Source organism: Odocoileus virginianus, chromosome 30 (genome assembly GCF_023699985.2).
Source record: "Odocoileus virginianus isolate 20LAN1187 ecotype Illinois chromosome 30, Ovbor_1.2, whole genome shotgun sequence".
NCBI lineage: Eukaryota > Metazoa > Chordata > Mammalia > Artiodactyla > Cervidae > Odocoileus > Odocoileus virginianus.
In genome coordinates, this window is record NC_069703.1 from 35,768,270 (window position 1) to 35,791,788 (window position 23,519).

Genomic DNA, 23,519 nt, shown 5'->3' on the forward strand with positions numbered 1-23,519 from the left:
TTTTATACATATCTCTTGGTACATGCATACAACTGTTTGGAGTAAGGGTCATAAGGTTTGCATATCTTTAATTTCATTCAATAAGACCAAATTGTTTTCTGGAGTGTTTGTGAAATTTCCTTTTTTTTAAAAATTGCATTATAGTTGCTTCGCAGCGTTGTGTTCGTTTCCACTGTACAATGAAGCATGTCTATTCACTTCAGCTAGATGTACACACTTTCCCACTTCCTCATGGATCTTCCTCCCCAGCAACCATCCCACCCATTTAGGTCACCACAGAGCACCAAGGTGAGCAACCCGAGCTATACAGCAGGTTTCCACTAGCTATCTCTTTCACCCATGACAATGTACATATATCAATCCCAATCCCCTAATTCACCCTGCACCCCATCCTCCCCACGTTCACACATCTGTTCTCTGTCAGCATCTCTACTCCTGCCTTTCAAATGAGTCTGGGGTCCTGCAACTACTGAACCCTGGGCGCCAAGAGCCTGTGCTCCACAGTGAGAAGCCACGGCAGTGAGAAGCCTGTGTATCACAGCAAAGGGTAGTCCCCACTTACTACAACTAGAGAAGGCCCAAGCAAAAGGCAGTGAAGACCCCGTGCAGCCAAACAGAACTAAATTAATTCATTTTAAAAAATTATTAGACATTCAACAAGACAGGAAACTGTGATCTGTAATGAAGAGAAAGATCAGTCAATATACAGATATCCACAAATGACCCAAACGTTGAAATTCGCAAAAAGTTGAAATAACGTGGATGAATTTGTCAGAATCTACAGAAGATCTGCATAATGACTTAAGAGATGGGAAATTTCAAGAGAAAGTTGGAAACTATAAAAGAAAAACCAAGTTGAAATCCCCAAACTGAAAATGCCATATCTGCAGTCAAAAATGCTTTGGATGTGATTAACATTAGGTTGGATATAACCAAGGAAATGACTAGTGAAGGTAAAAACAGATCAGTAGATGGGAGCTGCTTGGTGGCCTCATGGTTAGGATTCAGGGCATTCACTGCTGTGGCCCACCTGGGTTTAACCTCTGGCAGGGGAACTGAAAACCTAAAAGCTGCATGGTGTTGGGAGGGGGAGGGAGAAACAGATCAATGGATATGGTCTCAACCGAGAGAATGAAAGACCCATAATCGAAAAGGGGAAAAAAAGGACAACCAATTAATGCCCAAAGGGCAATAACACAGTAATCTTTGGAGTTGTCTTTTTCTTTTTAATTTAATTTTATTCTTGGCTGCGCTGGGTCTTCATTGCTGCTAGGATTTTTCTCTAATTGCGGCGGGGGGAGGGGGGTTGCTCTAATAGTTGCGGTACACAGGTTTCTCACGGCAGTGGCTTCTGTTGAGTTGGGGGGCTTCAGTAGTTACAGCACATGGACTCAGTTGTGGCTCCCCGGCTCCAGAACACAGGCTCAATAGCTGTGGCTCACGGGCTTAGCTTCCCAGGGGGCGCCAATGGTGAAGAAGACGCCTGCCAATGTATAGAACAGACTTTTGGACTCTGTGGGAGAAGGCGAGGGTGGGATGTTTCAAGAGAACAGCATCGAAACATGTATATTATCTAGGGTGAAACAGGTCACCAGCCCAGGTTGGATGCATGAGACAAGTGCTCGGACCTGGTGCACTGGGAAGAGCCACAGGGATCGGGTCAAGAGGGAGGTGGGAGGGGGGATCGGGATGGGGAATACATGTAAATCCGTGGCTAATTCATGTCAATGTATGACAAAAACCACTACAATGTTGTAAAGTAATTAGCCTCCAACTAATAAAAAGAAAAAGAAAAAAAGAAGATGCCTGCCAATGCAGGAAGACCTGAGACATGGGTTCCATCCCTGGGTTGGGAAGATCCCCTGGAGGAGGAAATGGCAACCCACTCCACTATTCTTGCCTGGGAAATCCCATGGACAGAGAAGCCTGGCGGGCTACTGTCCCACGGGGTCACAAAGAGTCAGACACGGCTGAAGCGACTTAGCACGCACGCACGGGCTTAGCTGCTCCTCGGCATGTGGGATCTTCCCAGATTAGGGATCAAACCCGTGTCTCCTGCATTGGCAGGAGGATTCTTTACCACTGAGCTGCAACGGGAGCCCTGGAATTCTCTTTTTTTAGTAAAAAAGATTTTGTATTGCTATTGGACGGAATAACATGGGGTTTCCATGGTGGCTCAGATGGTAAAGCGTCTGCCCACAATGAGAGAGACCCAGGTTCGATTCCTGGGTTCAGATCACCTGGAGAAGGAAATGGTAACCCACTCCAGTATCCTTGCCTGAAAAATTCCATAAACAGAGGGGTCTGGTGGGCCACAGTCCAAGGGGTGACAAAAAGTCGGACACGACTGAGCGATTACACTTTCTTTCTTTCTGCACAGAAAGCATTTGGGTTAAGCTCGTTAACCGAAAGCTCGGCCTCTGTACACCCTTGCCGAATCAAATCCCAGAGACAAGAGTTTGGGGTGAAGCAGGAAAGGATAGCTTTATTGCTTTGCCGGGCAATGGGAGACACACACTGGGCTTTTGCCTCGAAAACCTATGTGTCTCAAATCCAGAGAACTTAATGATGGTTTTTATAACAGTGGGTCAAATGTAGGGTCTTTGAAGGAAATGGCAACCCACTCCAGTACTCTTGCCTAGAGAATCCCATGGACAGAGGAGCCTGGCCGGCTACAGCCCATAGTGTCGCAACTTAGTGACTAAACCACCACTTGACAAGACTGGGTGTGAAACTGTTTGCACTCCCTTAACCTCCAGTCGGGTGGTTCCTCTCCTGAACTTGGTGAACGTCTCTGGTCCCTTTCATCTTGCCTCATGTAGTTTCTTGGCCGTCCGTCTCTCGTTGTCCCCCACATAGTCTAGCGGTTAGGATTCCTGGGTTTTCACCCAGGCGGCCTGGGTTGACTCCCGGTGTGGGAAGGAAGAAGTTTTTGGGCCTCCTAGGTGGCGCTAGTGTAAAGAATGCTGTCAACGTAAGAGGCTCGGTATTCTTTACCCCTGAGTCACCAAGGAAGCCCTTAATTAGCAACCATTCAAATCAGCCCTTTTCTAAATCAAGGAAGGTGAAGGAGGCAGGAGTCTTGCCTAAGAGAAAAAGGGATCAGAAAGATCTCCATGCCTGGGAGCCCCACACAGCCCTTCTCTGTTTCACCCTCAGCCTTCTACAAATTAATATCTAGCCTTACATACTTTCTAAGTGTTTTGATCAATAGTAAATAATAATTGAAATAAAAGAACACCCCTTTAAAGAATTGGATAATCCGCCTTGCGGGCAGATTCTTTACCAGCTGAGCCTCAAGGGAAGGCCGAGAACACGGGAGTGGATAGCCTATCCCTCCGCCATCTCATCTTCCTGACTCAGGAATCGAACTGGAGTTTCCAGCATTGCAGGTGGACACTTTTATCAACTGAGCTATCAGGAAAGCCCATAGTTTTTAAATGTTTTAATCAACAGTAAATAATAAATGAAATAAAAGTACACTCCTCTAAAGAATTGGATAATCACTGATAAGACCTGCTAGGCAATGCCCCAAAATATTAAGAAGAAATGCAATAATTCCTTTTATCCTATTTCCAAACTTTGAGTAGTTTTTCCTAAACAAGAGTTAAGAGCTAAGACTTAAAAGATAAACATGGCTTTTTCTTTCTTCTTTTCTTCTCTCTCTTTTTCTCTTCTTTTTCTCTCTCTTGAAGACATGAGGGGATACAAGAATTGGGATCATGAAATCAGTTTCTGAAAACAATGGCAGATTTTATTTTCTTGAGCTCCAGAATCACTGCAGACAGTGACTGCAGCCACGAAATTAAAAGACCCTTGCTCCTTGGATGAAAAGCTACGACAAACTTAGCGTATTGGAAAGCAGAGACCTCACTTTGACAACAAAGGTCCATATAGTCAAAGCTATGGTATAATCAAAGCTATGGTTTTTCCAGTAATAATGTACGAATGTGAGAGTTAGACCATCAAGAAAGCTGAGCGCCTAAGAATTGATGGTTTCAAACGGTGGTGCCAGAGAAGACTCTTGAGAGTCCCTTGGACAGCAAGGGGATCAAACCAGTCCATCCTAAAGGAAGTCAACCCTGAATATTCACTGGAAGGACTGATGCTGAAGCTGAAGCTCCAATATTTTGGCCACCTGATGTGAAGGGCCGATTCATTGGAAAAAACCCTGATGCTGGGAAAGATTGAGGGCAGGAGGAGAAGGGGACGACAGAGGATGAGATGGTTGGATGGCATCACAGACTTAATGAACATGAGTTTGAGTAAACTCCGGGAGACAGTGAAGGACAGGGAAGTCTGGCCTGCTGCAGTCCACGGGGTCACAAAGAGCTGGACACAAGTTGGCTACTGAACAACAAAGACCTGTTCCACCAGTTTCCCGAGAACACAGAATGCCTCACTCTCCACCCTAAACTGCCTTCAGGGCATGTCAAAGGTCAACGACTGCAGCAGCCCAGTACGCAGTCCCCACAGAGGCAGATGGCGAATGGCCTTGTTGCTGTTCAGTCGTTGACAAATACTTTTGGCAGGTACCAATTTGTACTTGACGTGTTTAAACCTGGAGAAGGACATGATAACCTGCTCCAGTATTCTTGCCTGGGAAATCCTATGGACAGAGGAGCCTGGGAGGGCCCATGGGGTCACAAAGAATCGGACATGACTGAGCAACTGAGCACACACTTTAAAGCAATTTTCTGATGAATTTTAATGGGATCAAGACATTCTGGAAACTAGTTTCTTGTTGTTGTTCAGTCATTCAGTTGTGTCCGACTCCTTGCGACCCCATGGACGGCAGCACGCCAGGCTTTACTGCTCTTCACAATCTCCCCAAGCCTACTCAAACTCATGTCCATTGAGTCGGTGATGCCATCCAACCATCTCGTCCTCTGTCATCCTCTTCTTCTCCTGCCTTCTGTTTTACCCAGCATCAGGGTCTTTTCCAATGAGTCAGCTCTTCACATCAGGGAGCCAAAGTATTGGAGCTTCAGCTTCAGCATCAGTCCTTCCAATAAATATTCAGGGTTGATTTCCTTTAGAATTGACTGGTTGGATCTCCTTGCTGTCCAAGGGACTCCCAAGAGTCTTCTCCAATGCCATATTTCAAAAGCATCAATCCTTTGGCGCTCACACCAGGAAATCTGGTGTGCTACAGTCCATGGGGTCACAAAGAGTCAGACAGCTAAGCGACCTCCTTTATGGTCAACTCTCACATCCATACATGACTACTGGAAAAACCTTAGCTTTGACTATGTAGACCTTTGTTGGCAAACTAATGTCTCTGTTTTTTTAATATGCCGTCTAGGTTGGTCATAGCTTTTCTTCCAAGGAACAAGTGGCTTTTAATTTCATGGCTGCAGGTCACCATCTGCAGTGATTTTGTAGCCCAAGAAAATTAAGTCTGTCACTGTTTCCATTGTTTCCCCATCTACTTGCCATGACATGATGGGACTGGATGCCATGATCTTAGTTTTTTGAATGTTGAGTTTTAAACCAGATTTTTCACTCTCCTCTCAATTTTATCGAGGCTCTTTAGTTCCCCTTTGCTTTCTGCCATAAGGGTGGTGTCATCTGCATATCTGAGGTTATTGATATTTCTCCTGGCAAATTTGATTCCAACTTGTGCTTCATCCTGCCTGACATTTTGCTTGATGTACTCCGCAGAGAGCACTTACTGGGCTTCCCTCATAGCTCAGTCAGTAAAGAATCTGCCTGCAATGCAGAAGACCCTGGTTCAATTTCTGGATGGGGAAGTACCTCTGGAGAAAGAAATGGCCACTCACTCTAGTATTCTCACCAGGAGAATCCCATGGACAGAGGAGCTTGGCAGGCTACAGTCCATGGGATCACAAGAGTCGGACACAACTTAGTGACTAAACCATCACCACTCTGTAGAAAAGTTAAATAAGCAGGGTGACAATATACAGCCTTGACGTACTCCTTTCCCAATTTGGAACTAGTCCATTGTTTCATGTAGGAAACTAGCTATTCACCTACAAAGTAACTGGTGTCTCAGACAGTAAAGAATCTTTCTGCAATGCAGAAGACCAGGTTCAATCCATGGATCAGGAAGATCCCCTGGAGAAGGGAATGGCTACCCATTCCAATATTCTTACCTGGAGAATATGTGGACAGAGGAGCCTGGCAGGCTACAGTCCATGGGATCACAAAGAATCAGACATGACTGATTGACTAACACACACACAGTTTTCATTCCAATCCCCAAGAAAGGCAATGCCAAAGAATGCTCAAACTACCACACAATTGCACTCATCTCACACGCTAGTAACGTGATTATTAAAATTCGCCAAGCCAGGCTTCAGCAATTGGTGAACCGTGAACTTCCAGATGTTCAAGCTGGTTTTAGAAAAGGCAGAGGAACCAGAGATCAAATTGCCAACATCTGCTGGATCATCAAAAAAGCAAGAGAGTTCCAGAAAAACACCTATTTCTGCTTTATTGACTATGCCAAAGCCTTTGACTGTGTGGATCACAATAAACTGTGGAAAATTCTGAAAGAGATGGGAATACCAGACCACCTGACCTGCCTCTTGATAAACCTGTATGCAGGTCAGGAAGCAATAGTTAGAACTGGACATGAAACAACAGACTGGTTCCAAATAGGAAAAGGAGTACATCAAGGCTGTATACTGTCACCCTGCTTATTTAACTTATATGCAGAGAACATCATGAGAAATGCTGGGCTGGAGGAAGCACAAGTTGGAATCAAGATTGCCGGGAGAAATATCAATAACCTCAGATATGCAGATGACACCACCCTTATGGCAGAAAGTGAAAAAGAACTAAAGAGCCTCTTGATGAAAGTGAAAGAGGAGAGTAAAAAAGTTGGCTTAAAGCTCAACATTCAGAAAACTAAGATCAAGGCATTCAGTCCTATCACAATATGGCAAATAGATGGGGAAATGGTGGAAACAGTGGCTGACCAAAAATCACTGCAGATGGTGATTGCAGCCATGAAATTAAAAGACACTTACTCCTTGGAAGGAAAGTTATGACCAACCTAGACAGCATATTAAATAGCAAAGACATTACTTTGCCATCAAAGGTCCATCTAGTCAAGGCTATGTTTTTTCCAGTGGTCACGTATCGATGTGAGAGCTGGACTATAAAGAAAGCTGAGCACTGAAGAATTGATGCTTTTGAACTGTGGTGTTGGAGAAGACTCTTGAGAGTCCCTTGGACTGCAAGGAGATCCAACCAGTCCATCCTAAAGGAGATCAGTCCTGGGTGTTCACTGGAAGGACTGATGCTGAAGCTGAAACTCCAAAACTTTGGCCATCTGATATGAAGAACTGCTCATTGGAAAAGACCCTGATGCTGGGAAAGACTGAAGGTGGGAGGAGAAGGGGATGACAGAGGATGAGATGGTTGGATGGCATCAGTGACTCAGTGGGCATTGGTTCGGGTGGACTCTAGAAGTTGGTGATGGACAGGGAGGCCTGGCGTGCTGCGGTTCATGGGGTTGCAAAGAGTCAGGCATGACTGAGTGACTGAACTGAACTGAGCACGTACACACACACTACCCAACTGATTTCTAGCTGAGAGTCTTCTATCAAGAGTCTAGAAACTCTTTTTTTCTTTATCTGATCAAACAATGGTTGTCTATCCATTTTCTTTTTTCCATAATGGACTAAATCTTTTTAAAAAATCTTTTGGTCATGCAGCATGGGCATGTGGGATCTTACTCCCCAACCAGGGATGGAACCTGCACCAGTACACTGGAGTCTTAACCACTGGACCACTAAGGGAGTCCCTGGAGCAAAATTTTTATTTGGCCTACTAAAAGCCTTTTCTTTTGGAACAAGATTATAATATAATTTTGACATATGCTATTAACTAAATTATCTATAAAATCCAATTTTCTATAGCAACCCTCAAAACAACCCAAGAGATCTAAATAGAACTCTACCCTCCTTTCCCACCCAATGTTTGTGGCTCAAAATTTCAAACACTTTCTTTTCCCTGGAAGAAAGTGAAAGTTAAAGTCGCTCAATCGCATCTGACTCTTTGCGGCCCCATGGACTATACCATCCATGGTATTCTCCAGGCCAGAATACTGGAGTGGGTAGCCTTTCCCTTCCCCATGGGATCTTCCCAACCCAGGGATTGAACCCGGGTCACCCTCAATTGCAGGTGGATTCTTTACCAGCTGAGCTACCAGGGAAGCATCAGAAGTTTACGGCAGACACAATACGCGTTTGGATTCACAAATGTCCGTTGGAAGAAAAAAGTCATCTACCATCAGTTCACACCAGAGTGATCACAGAGGACCATCTATCAAGATAACAGAGTATTTCTAGAAATTCAGATATCCTGGAGAAATAACCTGAACTTCAAGATAACCTACATGAGCAGATTAGGTTATGGAGTCCCTGGATAAAGAGAACCATTTGGCCTAAGCCATTTTGTGATCTAAGCCTGGTTACAATGCTTGCCCTCCAACAGATCTATTACTAAGGTTTTAAGAATCAGCTCTCAGGGTCTTCTTAGTGAAAAATCAAAACAGTGTTTCTCAAAGTAAGATTCCCTATCAGAATTATCTGGGCATGTTATTCCTGCCTGCCACATAGATCACAACACTGGGGGTGAGGCCCAAGAATCTCCGTTTTCTAATCAGGCTGCCCAGTCTCACCACCTTGAACTTAGGGTGAAACAATAAAGACAGTTAAGGTGTGCCTCATAAATGTTCAGGGGAAATGAAAAGTCAGCCTCCACAACTCCAGGGTGTCAAAGCCACAGAGAGTCTGTGCAGTGAATTGTTCTGTATTCACTCAATTGGCTTTAATATTTGAAATATATAAAATACAAACAGATCAGAGGTAGCCTTTTAAAAAAAGTACGGATTTTATTATAAGATTATTTAATACAACAAAAGATTTTCCAATATAAAATGTCTAATCTACCTATTCTAGACTAACATTTCTGTTAATTCACTTTACATTTACACACACTTCTTTGGAAAGAGGTTATAGGCCATAGCTTCTTAGCCTCTATTGGGTCCATGAGTTGCCTTGCAGGTATGGAAGCTCCTCACTCTTTCCAGCTGCTGCCTGGGCCTTGGGGGGGTGGAGGAATGACAGGCATTCCTACTGTGGCAGTAGGTACCTAGATATGATCAGTGCATATGCTGGCTCTACCACCCCCACTCATCTGGTTGTAGGTTTGACAGGTAAATTAAATAACCTCAATTAATTGATAAGACATGGTGACCCTCGTTGGGATGTAAGCAATGGGTCAAGTCATAATTCATACATTCTACATCTAGTCTAAACGTCTTTATCAACTGCCTGTGGGCCACTGGACCACAGCCCTTCAGGAGTTCTACAAGATCAAAAGTGAAAGTGTGTGATCCAAACTTATATTTGCTGACTTGCTTCCCTGTGTTTGGTCTCTAGCCAGCCCTACATTTACAAGACAGTGTAAAGGATCCTGCCCATCGAGGGAACTTGGGTGTGGGAGATAAAGAGAAAAAAGAAAGACCTCTTAGAATGACAGTATTTGTTGCTCATTTTAAATGAAATCAAGAATGATTTTCAATCACTGACCACTTATGGTCACCACTGCCAGAAGAGTTCTGGGCCAGAAGGTGAAGGAAGTTGATCCAGGCCTCTCTGGCTTTCCCTTCCTCTCACCTGGGTGAGACTGGGAGGCATTTCATTGCCCAAACTTGTTTGCTTACTGATCAATAGGATAAGGTCTGTCTTCATTCCCTCCTCCAGTCACTTGCTCAATACTTACATGAATGTCAAGCCATTTGTAATGTTGTGGTCGCAACCCCCAGCAGATAAACCGAACCCTGAACCTGAGTTTGTTGTATGCCAGCTGTGTGATTTTAGGCAAGTATCTTCTCCTTCCTAGGTCTCACTTTACTCATCTCTAGAATGAGGATAATACCTATGCATTCGCTTGTGAGGGCTCTTCCAACAAAGTGACACAGACTGCGCGATTCCAACAGAAATGCATTTATTTAATTTTTTTTTTCTGGGTATAGGGTACTTTTATTGATGGCACACGACAAGGCAGGGCTCCCTAAGCCCCTCCCCTTCCTCAGGGCCTTGGAGATGGAAACTGTGGAGGTCGGGAGATTCTCAGTGTGGTGGAGGATCAAGGTGGGGCAAGGACTCCCCAGCAGCTGAGGAACTCTCTCTTCCTCTCGTGCTCCTGCCGGGGCTGGGGGTCCGGGGACCTTACTCTTTGGAGGCCGTGTGGATCATGAGGTCCACCACCCTGTTGCTGTAGCCGAATTCACTGTCGTACCGGGAAATGAGCTTGACAAAGTGGTCGTTGAGGGCAATGCCAGCTCCAGCATCAGAGGTAGAAGAGTGAGTGTCGCTGTTGAAGTCGCAGGAGACAACCTGGTCCTCAGTGTAGCCTAGAATGCCCTTCAAAGGGCCCTCTGACGCCTGCTTCACCACCTTCTTGATCTCATCATACTTGGCAGGTTTCTCCAGGCGGCAGGTCAGATCCACAACAGACACGTTGGGGGTGGGCATGCGGAAGGCCATGCCAGTGAGCTTCCCGTTGAGCTCAGGGATGACCTTGCCTACGGCCTTGGCAGCGCCAGTAGAAGCAGGGATGATGTTCTGGGCAGCCCCTCGGCCATCATGCCACAGCTTCCCGGAGGGGCCATCCACGGTCTTCTGGGTGGCAGTGATGGCGTGGACGGTGATCATGAGTCCCTCCACGATGCCGAAGTGGTCATGAATGACCTTGGCCAGGGGGGCCAAGCAGTTGGTGGTGCAGGAGGCATTGCTGACAATCATGAGGGTGTTGTTATACTTCTCGTGGTTCACGCCCATCACAAACATGGGGGCATCGGCAGAAGGCGCAGAGATGATGACCGTCTTGGTGCCACCCTTCAAGTGAGCCCCAGCCTTCTCCATGGTAGTGAAGACCCCAGTGGAGTCCACCACGTACTCAGCACCAGCATCACCCCACTTGATGTTGGCGGGATCTCGCTCCTGGAAGATGGTGATGGCCTTTCCATGGATGACGAGCTTCCCGTTCTCTGCCTTGACTGTGCCATGGAACTTGCCATGGGTGGAATCATACTGGAACATGTAGACCATGTAGTGAAGGTCAATGAAGGGGTCATTGATGGCGACGATGTCCACTTTGCCAGAATTAAAAGCAGCCCTGGTGACCAGGCGCCCGATGCGGCTGAATCCGTTCACTCCGACCTTCACCATCTTGTCTCAGAGATGCGGCTGGCACAGCACGAAAGTTTAAACGGGCAGGAGCAGAGAACCTATTTAATTTTTAAAATTTGATTTATTTATCTGGCTCCATCAGGTCTTGACTTCCCAGGTGGTGTTAGTGGTAAAGATCTTGCCTGCCAATGTGGGAGATGTAAGAGGCCAGCGTTCGATTTCCTGGAGAAGGGCATGGCCACCCACTCTAGTATTCTTGCCTGGAGAATCCCATGGACAGAGGAGCCAGGTGGGCTACAGTCCACAGGGTCGCAAAGAGGTGGACATGACTGAATTGACTTGGCACACACGCACAGTCTAACTTGTAGCAGGTGGGATCTTCTTTCTGGCATGGGGATACTTCGTTGTGTGCCTTCTCTAAACTGTGGCATGCATACTCGAGAGTACTTGGGCCCAGTAGCTGTGGCCCATGGACCCAGTTGCCTGACCAGGGATCAAACTCATGTCCCCTGTGAAACTGTTTACCACAGATTGGGACTTGAACCCATGTGCTGGGACTCGAACCCAGCCAAAATCCAGTTTGGGACTTGAACCCATGTGGCTGGTACTCCCAAGCAGGGTTTGGCTGGTTCAAGTTCCAGTAACGTGGGTTTGAGTCCCAAGCAAGGTTTTGGCTGGGTTTGAGGTGGCTTGGATGGTAAAGCATCTGCCTGCAATGTGGGAGACCCAGTTCGATCCCTGGGTCGGGAAGATCCCCTGGAGAATGAAATGGCAACCCACTCCCAGTACTCTTGCCTGAAAAGTTCCATGGACAGAGGAGCCTGGTGGACTACAGTCCATGGACATGCAAAGAGCCGGACACGACTAAGCGACTTCACTTTCACTTTGAGTTCCAGCCACGTGGGTTCAAGTCCCAAATAGAATTTTGACTGGGTTTGAGTCCCAAGAAAGGTTTTGGCTAGGTTCGAGTCTCAGCACATGGGTTCAAGTCCCAAGCTGTGGTAAATGGTTTCACCTGCATTAGCAGGTGAACTTTTTTTTTAAAGAAATTATTTTAATTATATTTATTCATTTTTTTTGGCTGTACTGGGTCTTTGTTGCTGTGAGGGCTTTGTTTTTGTTTTTCTCTATTCAGGAAGATCCCCTGGAGAAGGAAATGGCAACCCACTCCAGTATTCTTGCCTGGAGAATTCCATGGACAGAGGAGCCGGGCGGGCTACAGTCCATGGGGTTGCAAAGAGTCGGACACGACTGAGCGACTTCACTTTCCACTTTCTTCTTTATGAAGAGCAGGGGCTGCTCTCTTGCTGTGGTGTGTGGGCTTCTCATTGCAGCGGCTTTTCTTATTGCAGAGCACAGGCTCTATGGCTCTCAGGCTTCAGTAGTTGCAACACACGGGCTCAGTACTTGTGACCCTCAGGCTAGAGAGCACAAACTCAGTAGTTGCGATTCACGGGGCTAGCTCCTCCAAGGCATGTGGGATCTTCTTGGATCAGGGATTGAACCCATGTCTCCTGCACTGTTAGGTTCACTGGCAGATTCTTTACCACTGAGCCATCAGAGAAGCCCCTAAACAACAGAAATGTATTTTCTTTCATTCTGGAGGCTAGAAGTCTGAGATCAAGGTGTTGGCAGGGTTGGTTTCTAGTGAAACTTACCTCCTTCTTTGGTTGTATAAAACCACATTCTCTTGGCATCTTCACGTGGTTCTCTTTCTCTAATTATAGCATCCATGTCCTTATAAAGGCACCGACCATACTGGTCTAAGGCCCACCTAGTGACCTCATGCATGGGTGTGCAGTCGCTGCAGTCATGTCTGTCTCTTTGTGATCCTCTAGACTGTGGCCTGCCAGGCTTCTCTGTTCATGGGATTCTCCAGGAAAGAACACTGGAATGGGTTGCTATTTCCTTCTCCAGGGAATCTTCCCAACCTAGAGATCAAACCCATATCTCCTGCATTGTAGGCGGATTCTTTACCCACTGAGCTACCTGGGAAGCCCCTCTAACGACCTCATTTTAACTTAATTATCTCTTTAAAGACCTTAACTTCAAATACAATCACATTATGAGGTACCTGGGCTTAGGACTTTTAATACTGAATTTTGGGAGGACACAGTTCAGCCCATAACAACCTACTAGGTATTATTGTGAGGACTGAATTTTCTAAAGTGTCTAAAGCATTAACATAAAGCCTGACATGACTTCCCAAGTGGCGCAGTGGTAAAGAATCCGCCTGCCAATGCAGGAGACTCAGGAAACGCCAGTTTGATCCCTGGGTTGGGATGATCCCCTGGAGAGGGAAAGGGCAACCTGCTCCAGTATTCTTGCCTGGAGAATTCCATGGACAAAGGAGCCTGGCGGGCTACAGTCCTTGGGGTCACAAAGAGTCGGACATGATGGAATGTGGACACACGCACTGACATAGTATGTCCCGCAAAATGGGAAATGCTACTATTTTGTGGCCCTATATAAAAGAAAGATACTGTCATTGAAACACAAGATAACGCAGATGGAAAAAGGGAATTCTCCCAATTATGACTTCTCATTTCCCATCTAATGGATATTTTGTGTTCTTCAAGTCCTTCTGTTAAATATGTGCCAACACAACATCTGAACACAACATCTCGGGGCAGAGGGGAGGGGACTTTCTTCTGGCTAGAAAGCGAGACAGACAATTAACAGTATTCTTCTTTGCCTGTTGCTGTTATCCTTCTGACTGTATTATAAGCTCTTTGAGGACTGCCTTAAATTTCATTTGTGTCTCTTATTATATCTAAGAACACTATGCTGAGCATAGAGTAAAGGCTCAGTAAAAAATAAATTAAACCACGAGTCTTTGTGATAGACACTTCTAGTGTCAAGTTCTGGCCAAAGGGGTACGTTATCCTGAGAGAGCAGATCGCCATCTAGTGACTCTTGTTATTAATATTAGACTAGGAAAGTGCGAGGTTCAGAAAATCCTAGGTTGCTACTTCTATGTTTCATATATTCGATATTTATATATGCAAACACAACCACAAATCTTACAATTGGACAGCTTGATTAATTAATGATACACTAGACTAATCTTTTATTTTCCTTCATCCCCAAGAGATTTATCACTCTCAAAACAAAACAGAAATTTACCAAATAATCTATATAGACTAAAATAATCTCATAGCTGAATAAAAATGACTGGATAAAATCTGATACATTTTGCACTGGAAAGTGTCTTTGAGCACAGTGGTGAATGTATTTTCAGTAGGAGTGATTCTAGAGGACAGAGGAAATCGGCAACAAGAGAACAAGCAAGCAACAAGCAATGAGAATAAGTGATAGAGGAAATGGAGCCTAGAGGATCAGCACCAAGGCTGGATGCCTATTAGCTTTTTGAAGTTCAGAATTTGAGGACTTAAAGACCAGGCATAGCCAAGAACCATTAGTGACTTCCTGGGGATGGTTTCTTGGTTTAAGGCCCATTTTCAACTGCAGAACATCAGAGCTTACAGGAGATGGTGTCTGTAAGTACCTTCACTGCCAAGTGGAGCAGTATCTCCACTGCACCTCTAGGGTGGAGGCTTCTCAGTCTCAGCAAAGTTTCACTGTGGACTTTTCCTTATAGAATCAGTGGTTATATTTCAAAGACCAGATTCACTCATTGGTAGAAATGCTTTTGGTGACTAAGCCTTAGACTCTCACTCATACATTCATTCAATAAGTATTTATTGATGTCCAAGAATGTGCTAGATACTGTTCCAGACACTAAGGCTTTAATGGTGAACAAGATGGACAAGATTTTTGCCCTCACAGAGCTTCCTTTTTTTTTTTAAAGGGGCAAAGACAGTAAGCATGTAAACAAATAGATAATAAAGTCATGTACTATAAAGAAAAAATAAAGCAAGGTAGGATGGGGGTGGTGGTGGTGGTGAGGGTTCTGCTATTTTCCACAAGGCTGGTCAGGAAAGGAATATTTGAGGAGGTGACACTTCAGTCACTTCTTAAGTCACTTTTGGCTTACCAACATACAGACCCAAAACTGACTTTTGAAACCTAACCTGTTCATAATTAGACTAGAGTCTATAGCTCAGTGTGGCTGCAGTTTAGAAGTGAGAGATGGGGAACGGGAGCTGATTAACCCAGGAGATGAGTCTGGAGAAGGGAGCAGTAAACAAACCGTAAAGGGCTTTGTAAGTCACTGTAGCTAATTTGGACTTTATCTGGAGAACAACAGAGAAGCCACTGATGAATTTAAAGCAAGGAAGCAAAAGAATCAAGATTATCATCTTAAAAAATCACTCTGGATATAAGATGGAGACATCAAACCCTGAAGGCAGAGAAAATGGTCAATAGGTTAGTTCAATGAGCCAGACAATAACCCAAACTGCCTAAATTAAAGAGGCAATGGGGCTAGAAGGAAGTTGAGGTGAGAAGGCAAATTTTGATGGTTGTAGAGTGTGAAGAGAAGAATGATGACAGGGAGAAAGGTGTGCTCATTAAATAATAAGAAAACAGAGGGTGAGACAAGTACAAGGAAGATGAATTCAGTTTGAGCTACCTACAGACATCAAGCAAATGTTAGCAGGAAGTTGAAAATACAGGTCTGAGGTAGCCCTATATCCGAGATACGCAGGTTTGAGAGACAAAAAGGTAATCAAAACCAAGAGAGGACAGATAGGTCAACTTCTTTTTTTGAGAAAAAGAGTTAATGACAGAACCAGAAGGAAAACCAACTTTTACAAGATAGGCAGCAAAAGAACAAAGGCAGTGAAGGAAGTATAAAACAGAATGACTGATCAGAATCACACAGAACAGTAAGACATGCATTGTGATTTCATAGGCCCATCTAGTTAACTGCCTTGTTCTGTGGAAACCAGTCACTTCCCCATCTTTGACCCTCTGACAAAGCTTTTGTAAATTCAACAAAATCGAGCCTATACTGTTAACATGTGCCAGACACTGTTCTGCGCCATGAGTGTACCAAAAAGACACACGCCTTGACTTTATGCAGCTTACATTCTAGTGTGGGGAACAGACAAAATAAACACACTAAATATAGGTAAACAAATACTAGAAAGTGATATATGCTATGGGGAAAAACAAAGTAGATTAAGAGGTATCCAGGATGCAGAGGGAGTATGTGACTAATTTCCAATGGGGCAGTCATGATAGCCTCATTGAGAAAGTGATGCTTGAGTAAAAATCTTGACATTTGCAAGTAGGTATCTGGGGGGAAGAGCATTCTAGGCAGAAGTTAAAACCAGTGCAAAGACGTTGAGACAGAAGCTAGCTTAAGAAGTTCAAGCACTGAGCTGTGTTAGGGTACTAGAAGATGAAATCAAAGAAACAAGGGGAAGTCAGGTGGAAATACCAGGGGCTATTGGGAGGTCTCTGAGCTTAGGACACACTTCTAAGTTTTTCTGTTTTTTTTTTTTTGTTTTTATTTTTAATGGGGCCACTCTGACTGCTGTATTCAGAACAGATACTGAGTGCCAAGGGTAGAAGCAGGAAGGCCAGTTAGGCCAGGGCAGAAGTTCAGGCCAAGGATGACGGTGTTTTGAACTAGGATGATAGCAGAGAGAGTTTCTTGATGGTTTGGAAGTGGGATATAGGAGGAAGAAGAATCAAGAACAACACCAGTGTTTGTCCGCAATTAAACAAAACTGCCATCAACCAAGGCAGGGACGACTTCGGGAGGAGAGGGTCGGTTTTTGGTGGAGTGGAGGGTATTTGAGAGAGAGGAGGAGGAACCAGGAGCTCAGTTCCGGGTCAGGTTAAGTAGGTGATGTCTTTCCAGTGGAAACGTCCAAGAGGACGTTGCCAGCACACGTTTTAAGTTTGGGAGAGAAATCTAAGGTGGAAATCTATGAAGCTGCTAGGAGGGAGCTGGTGTTTAAAGCCGTGAGAGTGAATATAGTCTCCAGATGAGTGCTGTGAACAAAAAGCAGCAAAGGGAGGTGAGACTGTGTGCTGGGGGAATGACAAAAGGTGGCCAGAAAAGGATCACATGCTTATCAGAGAAAAAGAGAGCGCCTAGAGTAAGTGTAGCAGGAGATATCGATGCTGGAGTCCTCACAGTCGGAGCAGATCGCTGGAGAGGCAGAACTGGGCCAGCGCGGTCGACGCCCTGGCCTCCAGCCTGGAGACCGGCCGCTTCTCCATCAGGCCGGCAGGGTCACAGCTTTCCTCAGCTTCCTGCCCGTAAGCGTGGGGACCGGACAGCCGAAATCGAAACTCAGTTCCAGCTTCTCCCTAAAGCTAAGGAACTGTACGGAAACGGGCGCTAGCCGAGGGAGCGGGGCCAGAATGCAAACTTCACTCATACTACGTAGCTCGGCTACTTCAGGGCCGAAGTCAGTAACTGACAAACTCGAAAAACCAACACAATCACAACTTCCATTAACGACAGAGGAGGCCGTAGGCTTTTCCTCTGCGCAACGGCGGCCTCACTAGCGTCACTCTGAGGTAACAGTCTTTTTCTTGAATCGCTCCATGGAACCCCCAAAGCGGGAAGCCTCCCACACTACGAGTAGAAGGATGGGTCAATTCACGGTCGGCGAACGCGGCTAGTTAAGCACCACAAAAGGATTCGCAGGGCAGGGCGAGTCAGTGACTCTCGCACGCTCGCACTGGCTGAGATCGCGAGGCTCTCCTCATGGACCGGCCAATGGGGAGGTTCAGAGACCGGTAGCAACCCCCACGCCCCACAAAACGCGCGTGCGCGAGTGTGACGGGCGCTAACCACACTGAGCAGGCGCAGCCTCGTGTCGGCTGGAGGGGCGGGTGTAGCGGCGCGCGCTGCGTCCCGGCGCTCGGCTTTCCTTGCCGGTCCCGCCCTCCGTCGCGGCGGCGCGGTGCACCTTGGGATAGGGAGCGATCTCCGAGCGAGGCAGCAAGATGGACGCGGGATTCTTCCGCGTAAGTAGGAACGCGGGGACCTGGGGTGAGGTTGGAGGGGGGGTTATCCGCAAAGCCCGGCAGGACCCCTAAGCTCAGGACGGGGTAGCCGGCGAGCAAAGGCTTCGAAGATTCTGGGGATCCTCGGTGGCAACGGACGCTCCCCCCTGCCCTGCGGCGGGGACCGGTGCGCCTCTGCGCAGTCTCCTCCTCCGGAATCGTCCCCCCTACGCGGCGGCGACGACGGTCGCCGGAAAATGGCGGCGGGAATGGCAGGGAGCGATACCTCGCCTCCCGGCCTGCCTGACGGGGCCTGCAGACCGAGCCTCGCGTCCCGTCGGGTCCTCGGGCCTAGTGGGCCCGCGAGGAGGAAGTCCCTGGGGGGAGGCGGAGGGAAACCCTGAGGTGACTGGCTGCAGAAGGGTCTTGAGAGAGGACGGGTTTGAGGGTACCGCCTCAGGAGAGCGTGGTCCGGAAGCGACGTTGAGCAGCTTTTCTTGAGAAAGCGGGCGCCTATCCCCCCCCCCCACCCCCACCCCGGGTCTAAGCCTTCGGGAAGGCTCCGGGTCAGAGTTCGCGGGAGCTCCCGCCCAATTTGATAATCTCTTCAGGGAGGGGAACGCGGATAATTTGTGTTTAGAACGTTCGAATCCGAGACTCTCTGAGCAGAGAGGGCAACAAAAAAGTGCGCGTTATATGAAGGCGGGGTTATGGAATGGATATGCTTCTCCTTCCCGCTCACCGTACCCCCTCTCCAGTTTGTTTTACTCTTTTGAAAGTCTGCTCGAGGAAAGGTACCTCTAGATTCTCAAGGGTCTGCGGGCCCATCACTTGCCAGCAGGGACGTTACCGCCTCGAAATTGGCCCTCAGGGCCCATAATTTATCGAGCGCGTGTTGGAGCCTGTTCATCCCCTTTTTCACTCGTGTAGGAAATGATCACGCAGTGGAGATCTGAATCCTGGTTTGGCAAGTGACACTAAGAGATCTAGAGTTTGCAGGTTCTTTTTAATGCTGAACGGACCGTGTAGAGACCAGTTGGTTTAAGTCAGAATATAGGTTGGCTCTTTCCACTCCCTGGAGTATGAAATATGCAGCTTCTGTGTGTGTGTGTGTGTGTTTAAAGGAAAAGTTAAAAAAGGGGAAGACCGGGACTTTAGTAAAGAAAACTCTTGACACTCCAGAACCAGCGTTGAAATTTCTTTTCCATTGACTTTAAATGTGTTAGTTTTTCATTAAATGTTGAAGTGTTATTCCAGGCGTTTGACTTAACAGCCAGTTATATGACTGTTTTTAGGTTGTGCAAACAGTACTGTAGTTGTTTATGTAATGATAGTTTCGATTGAGTTTATCAAATTTTCACACTGCAAATTGTATCAAAGTATTTTGTAGTAAGTACTATTTCCTGTAGTGTTAATGTAATATTTTAAAACACAAGCCTATTCTTTTGATATTTTCATTATTTCGCATGGAAAGGAATTCCTAAAGGAAAAGAGCAAGACGGTTGATAAATTTACAAATGAGGTTTGCTTTTAGTGTTGGTAAAAATCTGTAAGAAAAGGGTACAGTATAATCCTTAGGGGGATTGACTGGATTTAAGCTGAGTTAAAAGATTTTAGGACAATTATTCTTTTAGTACACGGCCATTCAGGTAGTAAGATAGAAATAGTGGCTTTCATTTGCTGGACTACTGCCATCTGCCAGTTACTTTAAGTATATAATTTCTGATACACACCACCCTGCAAGATATTGAATAGATTTTAGTAAGTAAGGAAACATTCTCAGAGAGGTTTAGTAAGTTGTGAGGTCATATGACTTACATAGTGGCAGAGTTGGGGTTCTAATCCACATTCTTTACCTTCCTAAAAGAATTTTCTTGATTACTTTCCAAGGGACAGTGGCCAACTCTGTGAACCATTCGGTAGTTTTCATAGCTCAGCCAGCTATTTCCGTGTTTAATTGGGCCAGTAGGAATGACAAAACTCATAGTGATTACTTGATGGCCCAAGTAGTGTTTGATGGCTCTCATTTTTCCAGTTTCTTTGCAGAAATTGAGTTTATTAAAGTAAACCTACTATGTTTTTCATACATCTCAAGTTCTAAAAGTTGTGAAACCTAACAACATGGTCTCAGGATGTTCTTTTTCCTTTCCCCCCTGCTTATATGCATTGTCACAATAATTTTGCAGGCATGCTACTGGCTTTCAGAAGAGGATGAAGCTTAATGGTTTTGTTTAAAAAGGATATGTTAATATTTACTATATTTCAGTGTGTTCTCATTTAAAAAAACAAACCAAGAAGAACCTTAAATGTTTTAGCATAGAAAGAGGTGAAAAAGATATACATCAAATGTAACTTGGTAATGGGGGAGGTGTTAGGTTTATGCTATATTCTGTGTATTGTGTTTGACTTGTTATAGTGAGCATATATTTTGTAATTTTTTTAATATATATTTTTTGTAATTTAAATACAGTCAAATTTTCAAAATGTTAACTATGTTGGGAAAAGAGTATATACTTTGTACCTGTGAATATTAGCTATGATATTTCTGTTTACTTGATGACCCTATTTCAAAACTGTAAAGGTCATAACCATCATTAGCAGATAAAAAATAGGATTTTAACTTTGAGTTCTTAATTGAAATGTGCTTCTCTTCCTACAGGGAACAAGTGCAGAACAGGATAATCGGTTCAGCAACAAACAGAAGAAGCTACTGAAGCAGCTGAAATTCGCAGAATGCCTAGAAAAAAAGGTATTCTTTTGGTTAAACTGTTCTGCACTTTTATAGCACAGTTGATTCAAACATTTTGGCTGTTTTGGAGCTGGACTGTAACATGACTACTTAGGAAAACATTTATAATTAAACATTTTCCATCTTTTAGCAACAATAGCAAACACTTGGAGACTGGCACAAGCAAATAAGAATGAGCTCTTAATAAATTGTATCATGCTAAACCAAAGAGGAACTTTGTTAACGTGAGCTTTCTTTCAGGATTGTGAAGTTGTACTCAGTAATAATTGCTTGCATCTTTTATCAGGTGGACATGAGCAAAGTAAATTTGGAGGTTATAAAGCCTTGGATAACAAAACGAGTAACAGAAATCCTTGGGTTTGAAGATGATGTTGTGATTGAGTTTATATTCAACCAGCTGGAAGTGAAGGTAATAATATACAGATGGCTCTTATTTCTGAATATGTGACATAATTTTGTGAATCTATGGAAACTGAATTTTTCTATGGAGTACAAATATAGGAGGGTTATTTTACATTGTTTGTTGTGAAAAGAATTCACTTTGTAAACAACTATTAAGGCTGGAAGTTTAGTGAAGGTACATAGTTTTGAAAGCTACACAGGTGAAAAATCAAACTTATTGTTTGTAATTTTGCTGTTACATGTTAAGTTACTTTGACAGCAATTTTCTAATGATAATGTGATTTATGATTTAAAAGGCCTGAACCAAAATGGAAGTTATTCCTTGCGTCTGAAGTATAGCACCATCACCTTATTAGGTCACAGCAGAGTGAGTGTCCCAATGTCGCTCTGACCCAACTCCCTTGATGATGCAGTGTGTGTTTGGAGGTGAGTTGTGTAAAGTGGCCGAACATCAACAACAACAACAAAATACAAACAGGAAAGAGCAATGGGTAAATCTGTACACTGCTCTTTAAAAATACTATTATGAGATGTGAAGCATGAGGGGCAATTCTGATTTGATTGGATATTGTTTTTAAAATAATCAAGAAACTAAAGTTTTTAGTTGTAGCTGCATGTCAGCTAGTCATCAATTACATTTTAGGCACAGAATTTTTTGTTTACATTATAGTTAAACTTCAGACTAAAATTAATTGACAATATTGTTAGACCAAGTTGATATAATTGTTCCTTTCTTCATACATGAGATATGAGATGACAATAGAATTGATGTTTAAAAACAATTTTATTATAAGATAGTTTGCTGTTATGCCACGACAACCCAAAGGACAGTAAGATGCACCATATAACCTTTTGGCAAATATACCAATGTGAATTTACTTTTCCCAAAGAGTTCACCCTTGTGTTTTGACAGAACAGTTGACATTTCAACTGATAAGGTATTTCTATTTTTAAGATATAATTTGGTAATTACATTGTGTTTTGAATATTTGCAAATAGTATTTAATTTTAAGAACATGTTTCTTTTAAAATGTATGCATTTTACTTAGAAAACCAGGAACATGGGAAAAAGTTTTTTAAATGATGATTAAAGATAGATTTTATTGGAGAAATGCTTTACTGATTTGTATTTTAGTGCATTTTAAAAACCTTAAGTATCTGGTAGTATTCCCCTTATAGTGAGCATGAGATTAAAGTTTAGAACTTTTTTAAACAATCTTTTCTTTTTTTGTGGTTGTGTACTCATTATTGCTTGTTCGTCTTTTGCAATTTAGATAAATGATATAACATTAAACTCAAGGTGGTTGAGTTGCAGTAGGGAGTCGGAAGCAAGCCAAGGGAACATCTTTCTCTACAGGGGACTTGGCGATTCCAAACCCCCAAGGTTCCAAGAAGAAACTGAAGACACCTGGAATCTGTACTTGCTTTGTGCTATTGAGCTGTGCTTGTTATATGGACCTTGTTGCTTGACCAACAGATGTAGCGTTTAAACACCCAGTTATTCCTGAGAAATAATGACCTCTTAGCCCTTTGTGGACAGTTGAGAATTTGAGGTGTTTTTATAATAGATTTTCCTTATGTAGAAGTGAAACTTTCAGCTTAGTCTTCAAAAGTTACAGAGTGCATGCATAACTGGACAATAGATATTTTGTAGAAAGCTATCTACAGTGTTAGAAGTGAACAGTTTATATACTTTTCTATTTCTCAATGAGGGAGAATTTCCAGACAAGCAGAATCTTTCCTTGTTAGTAAATGCAAGAATTTGTGGATGTTCCATGTTGGTTTTAAAGTTGATAAATGTAAGGCCCACTAACAGCCATAGTCTAAAAATACTTAATGAAATCCACAAAGGATTAACGGGCTGCTCTGATGGCTTTTGGTAGAGTGAGAGAGAATTTGGTAATCTGTCCTAGAGATTACATTGCTGAGAAACTACTAGGGAAAGCTATTTTTAAAATAGTAAAGAATATATGTATCTAAGCCCCTATGATAGACTTAAAAATACTAATTTAAATGAGTTTTAGATTGGTTGGTTGGTTTGTTTTGAAGTAACCTGTTTTTCTTCCTGTCATGTCTTTTTGCAGAATCCAGATTCGAAAATGATGCAAATCAACCTGACCGGGTTTTTGAATGGAAAAAATGCTAGAGAATTTATGGGAGAACTGTGGCCCCTACTCTTAAGTGCACAAGAAAACATCGCTGGAATCCCTTCTGCTTTCCTAGAACTGAAGAAGGAAGAAATAAAACAGAGACAGGTGATGACCTTTACTTTTTTGTAATGTTTGACTGGAGAGAGTAGTATCCAGATTGCTGAGACACTTTAA

The 23,519-nt window shown here is 44.1% G+C and overlaps 1 protein-coding gene and 1 pseudogene across 5 annotated transcripts in view; one reads left to right on the top strand and one right to left on the bottom strand.

Annotated features, from left to right (window-relative positions):
• Positions 1-9,983: 9,983 nt before the first annotated feature.
• Positions 9,984-11,269, bottom strand: LOC110142726 (glyceraldehyde-3-phosphate dehydrogenase pseudogene; annotated as a pseudogene).
• A 6,664-nt stretch (positions 11,270-17,933) lies between these two features.
• Positions 17,934-23,519, top strand: part of SRRM1 (serine and arginine repetitive matrix 1) — a 30,235-nt gene continuing 24,649 nt past the window's right edge. For 3 of the 5 annotated variants that reach the window (XM_070458943.1, XM_070458944.1, XM_070458946.1), the window contains exons 1-4: positions 17,934-18,065; positions 20,704-20,793; positions 21,080-21,202; positions 23,280-23,450. In XM_070458943.1, the coding sequence (XP_070315044.1) occupies positions 18,045-18,065; positions 20,704-20,793; positions 21,080-21,202; positions 23,280-23,450 (405 nt within the window). In that variant the 5' untranslated portion in view covers positions 17,934-18,044. Of the gene's footprint in view, positions 18,066-20,703; positions 20,794-21,079; positions 21,203-21,491; positions 21,622-23,279; positions 23,451-23,519 lie in introns of those variants that run through there. The other 2 variants (XM_070458945.1, XM_070458947.1) reach the window with 2 other exon arrangements.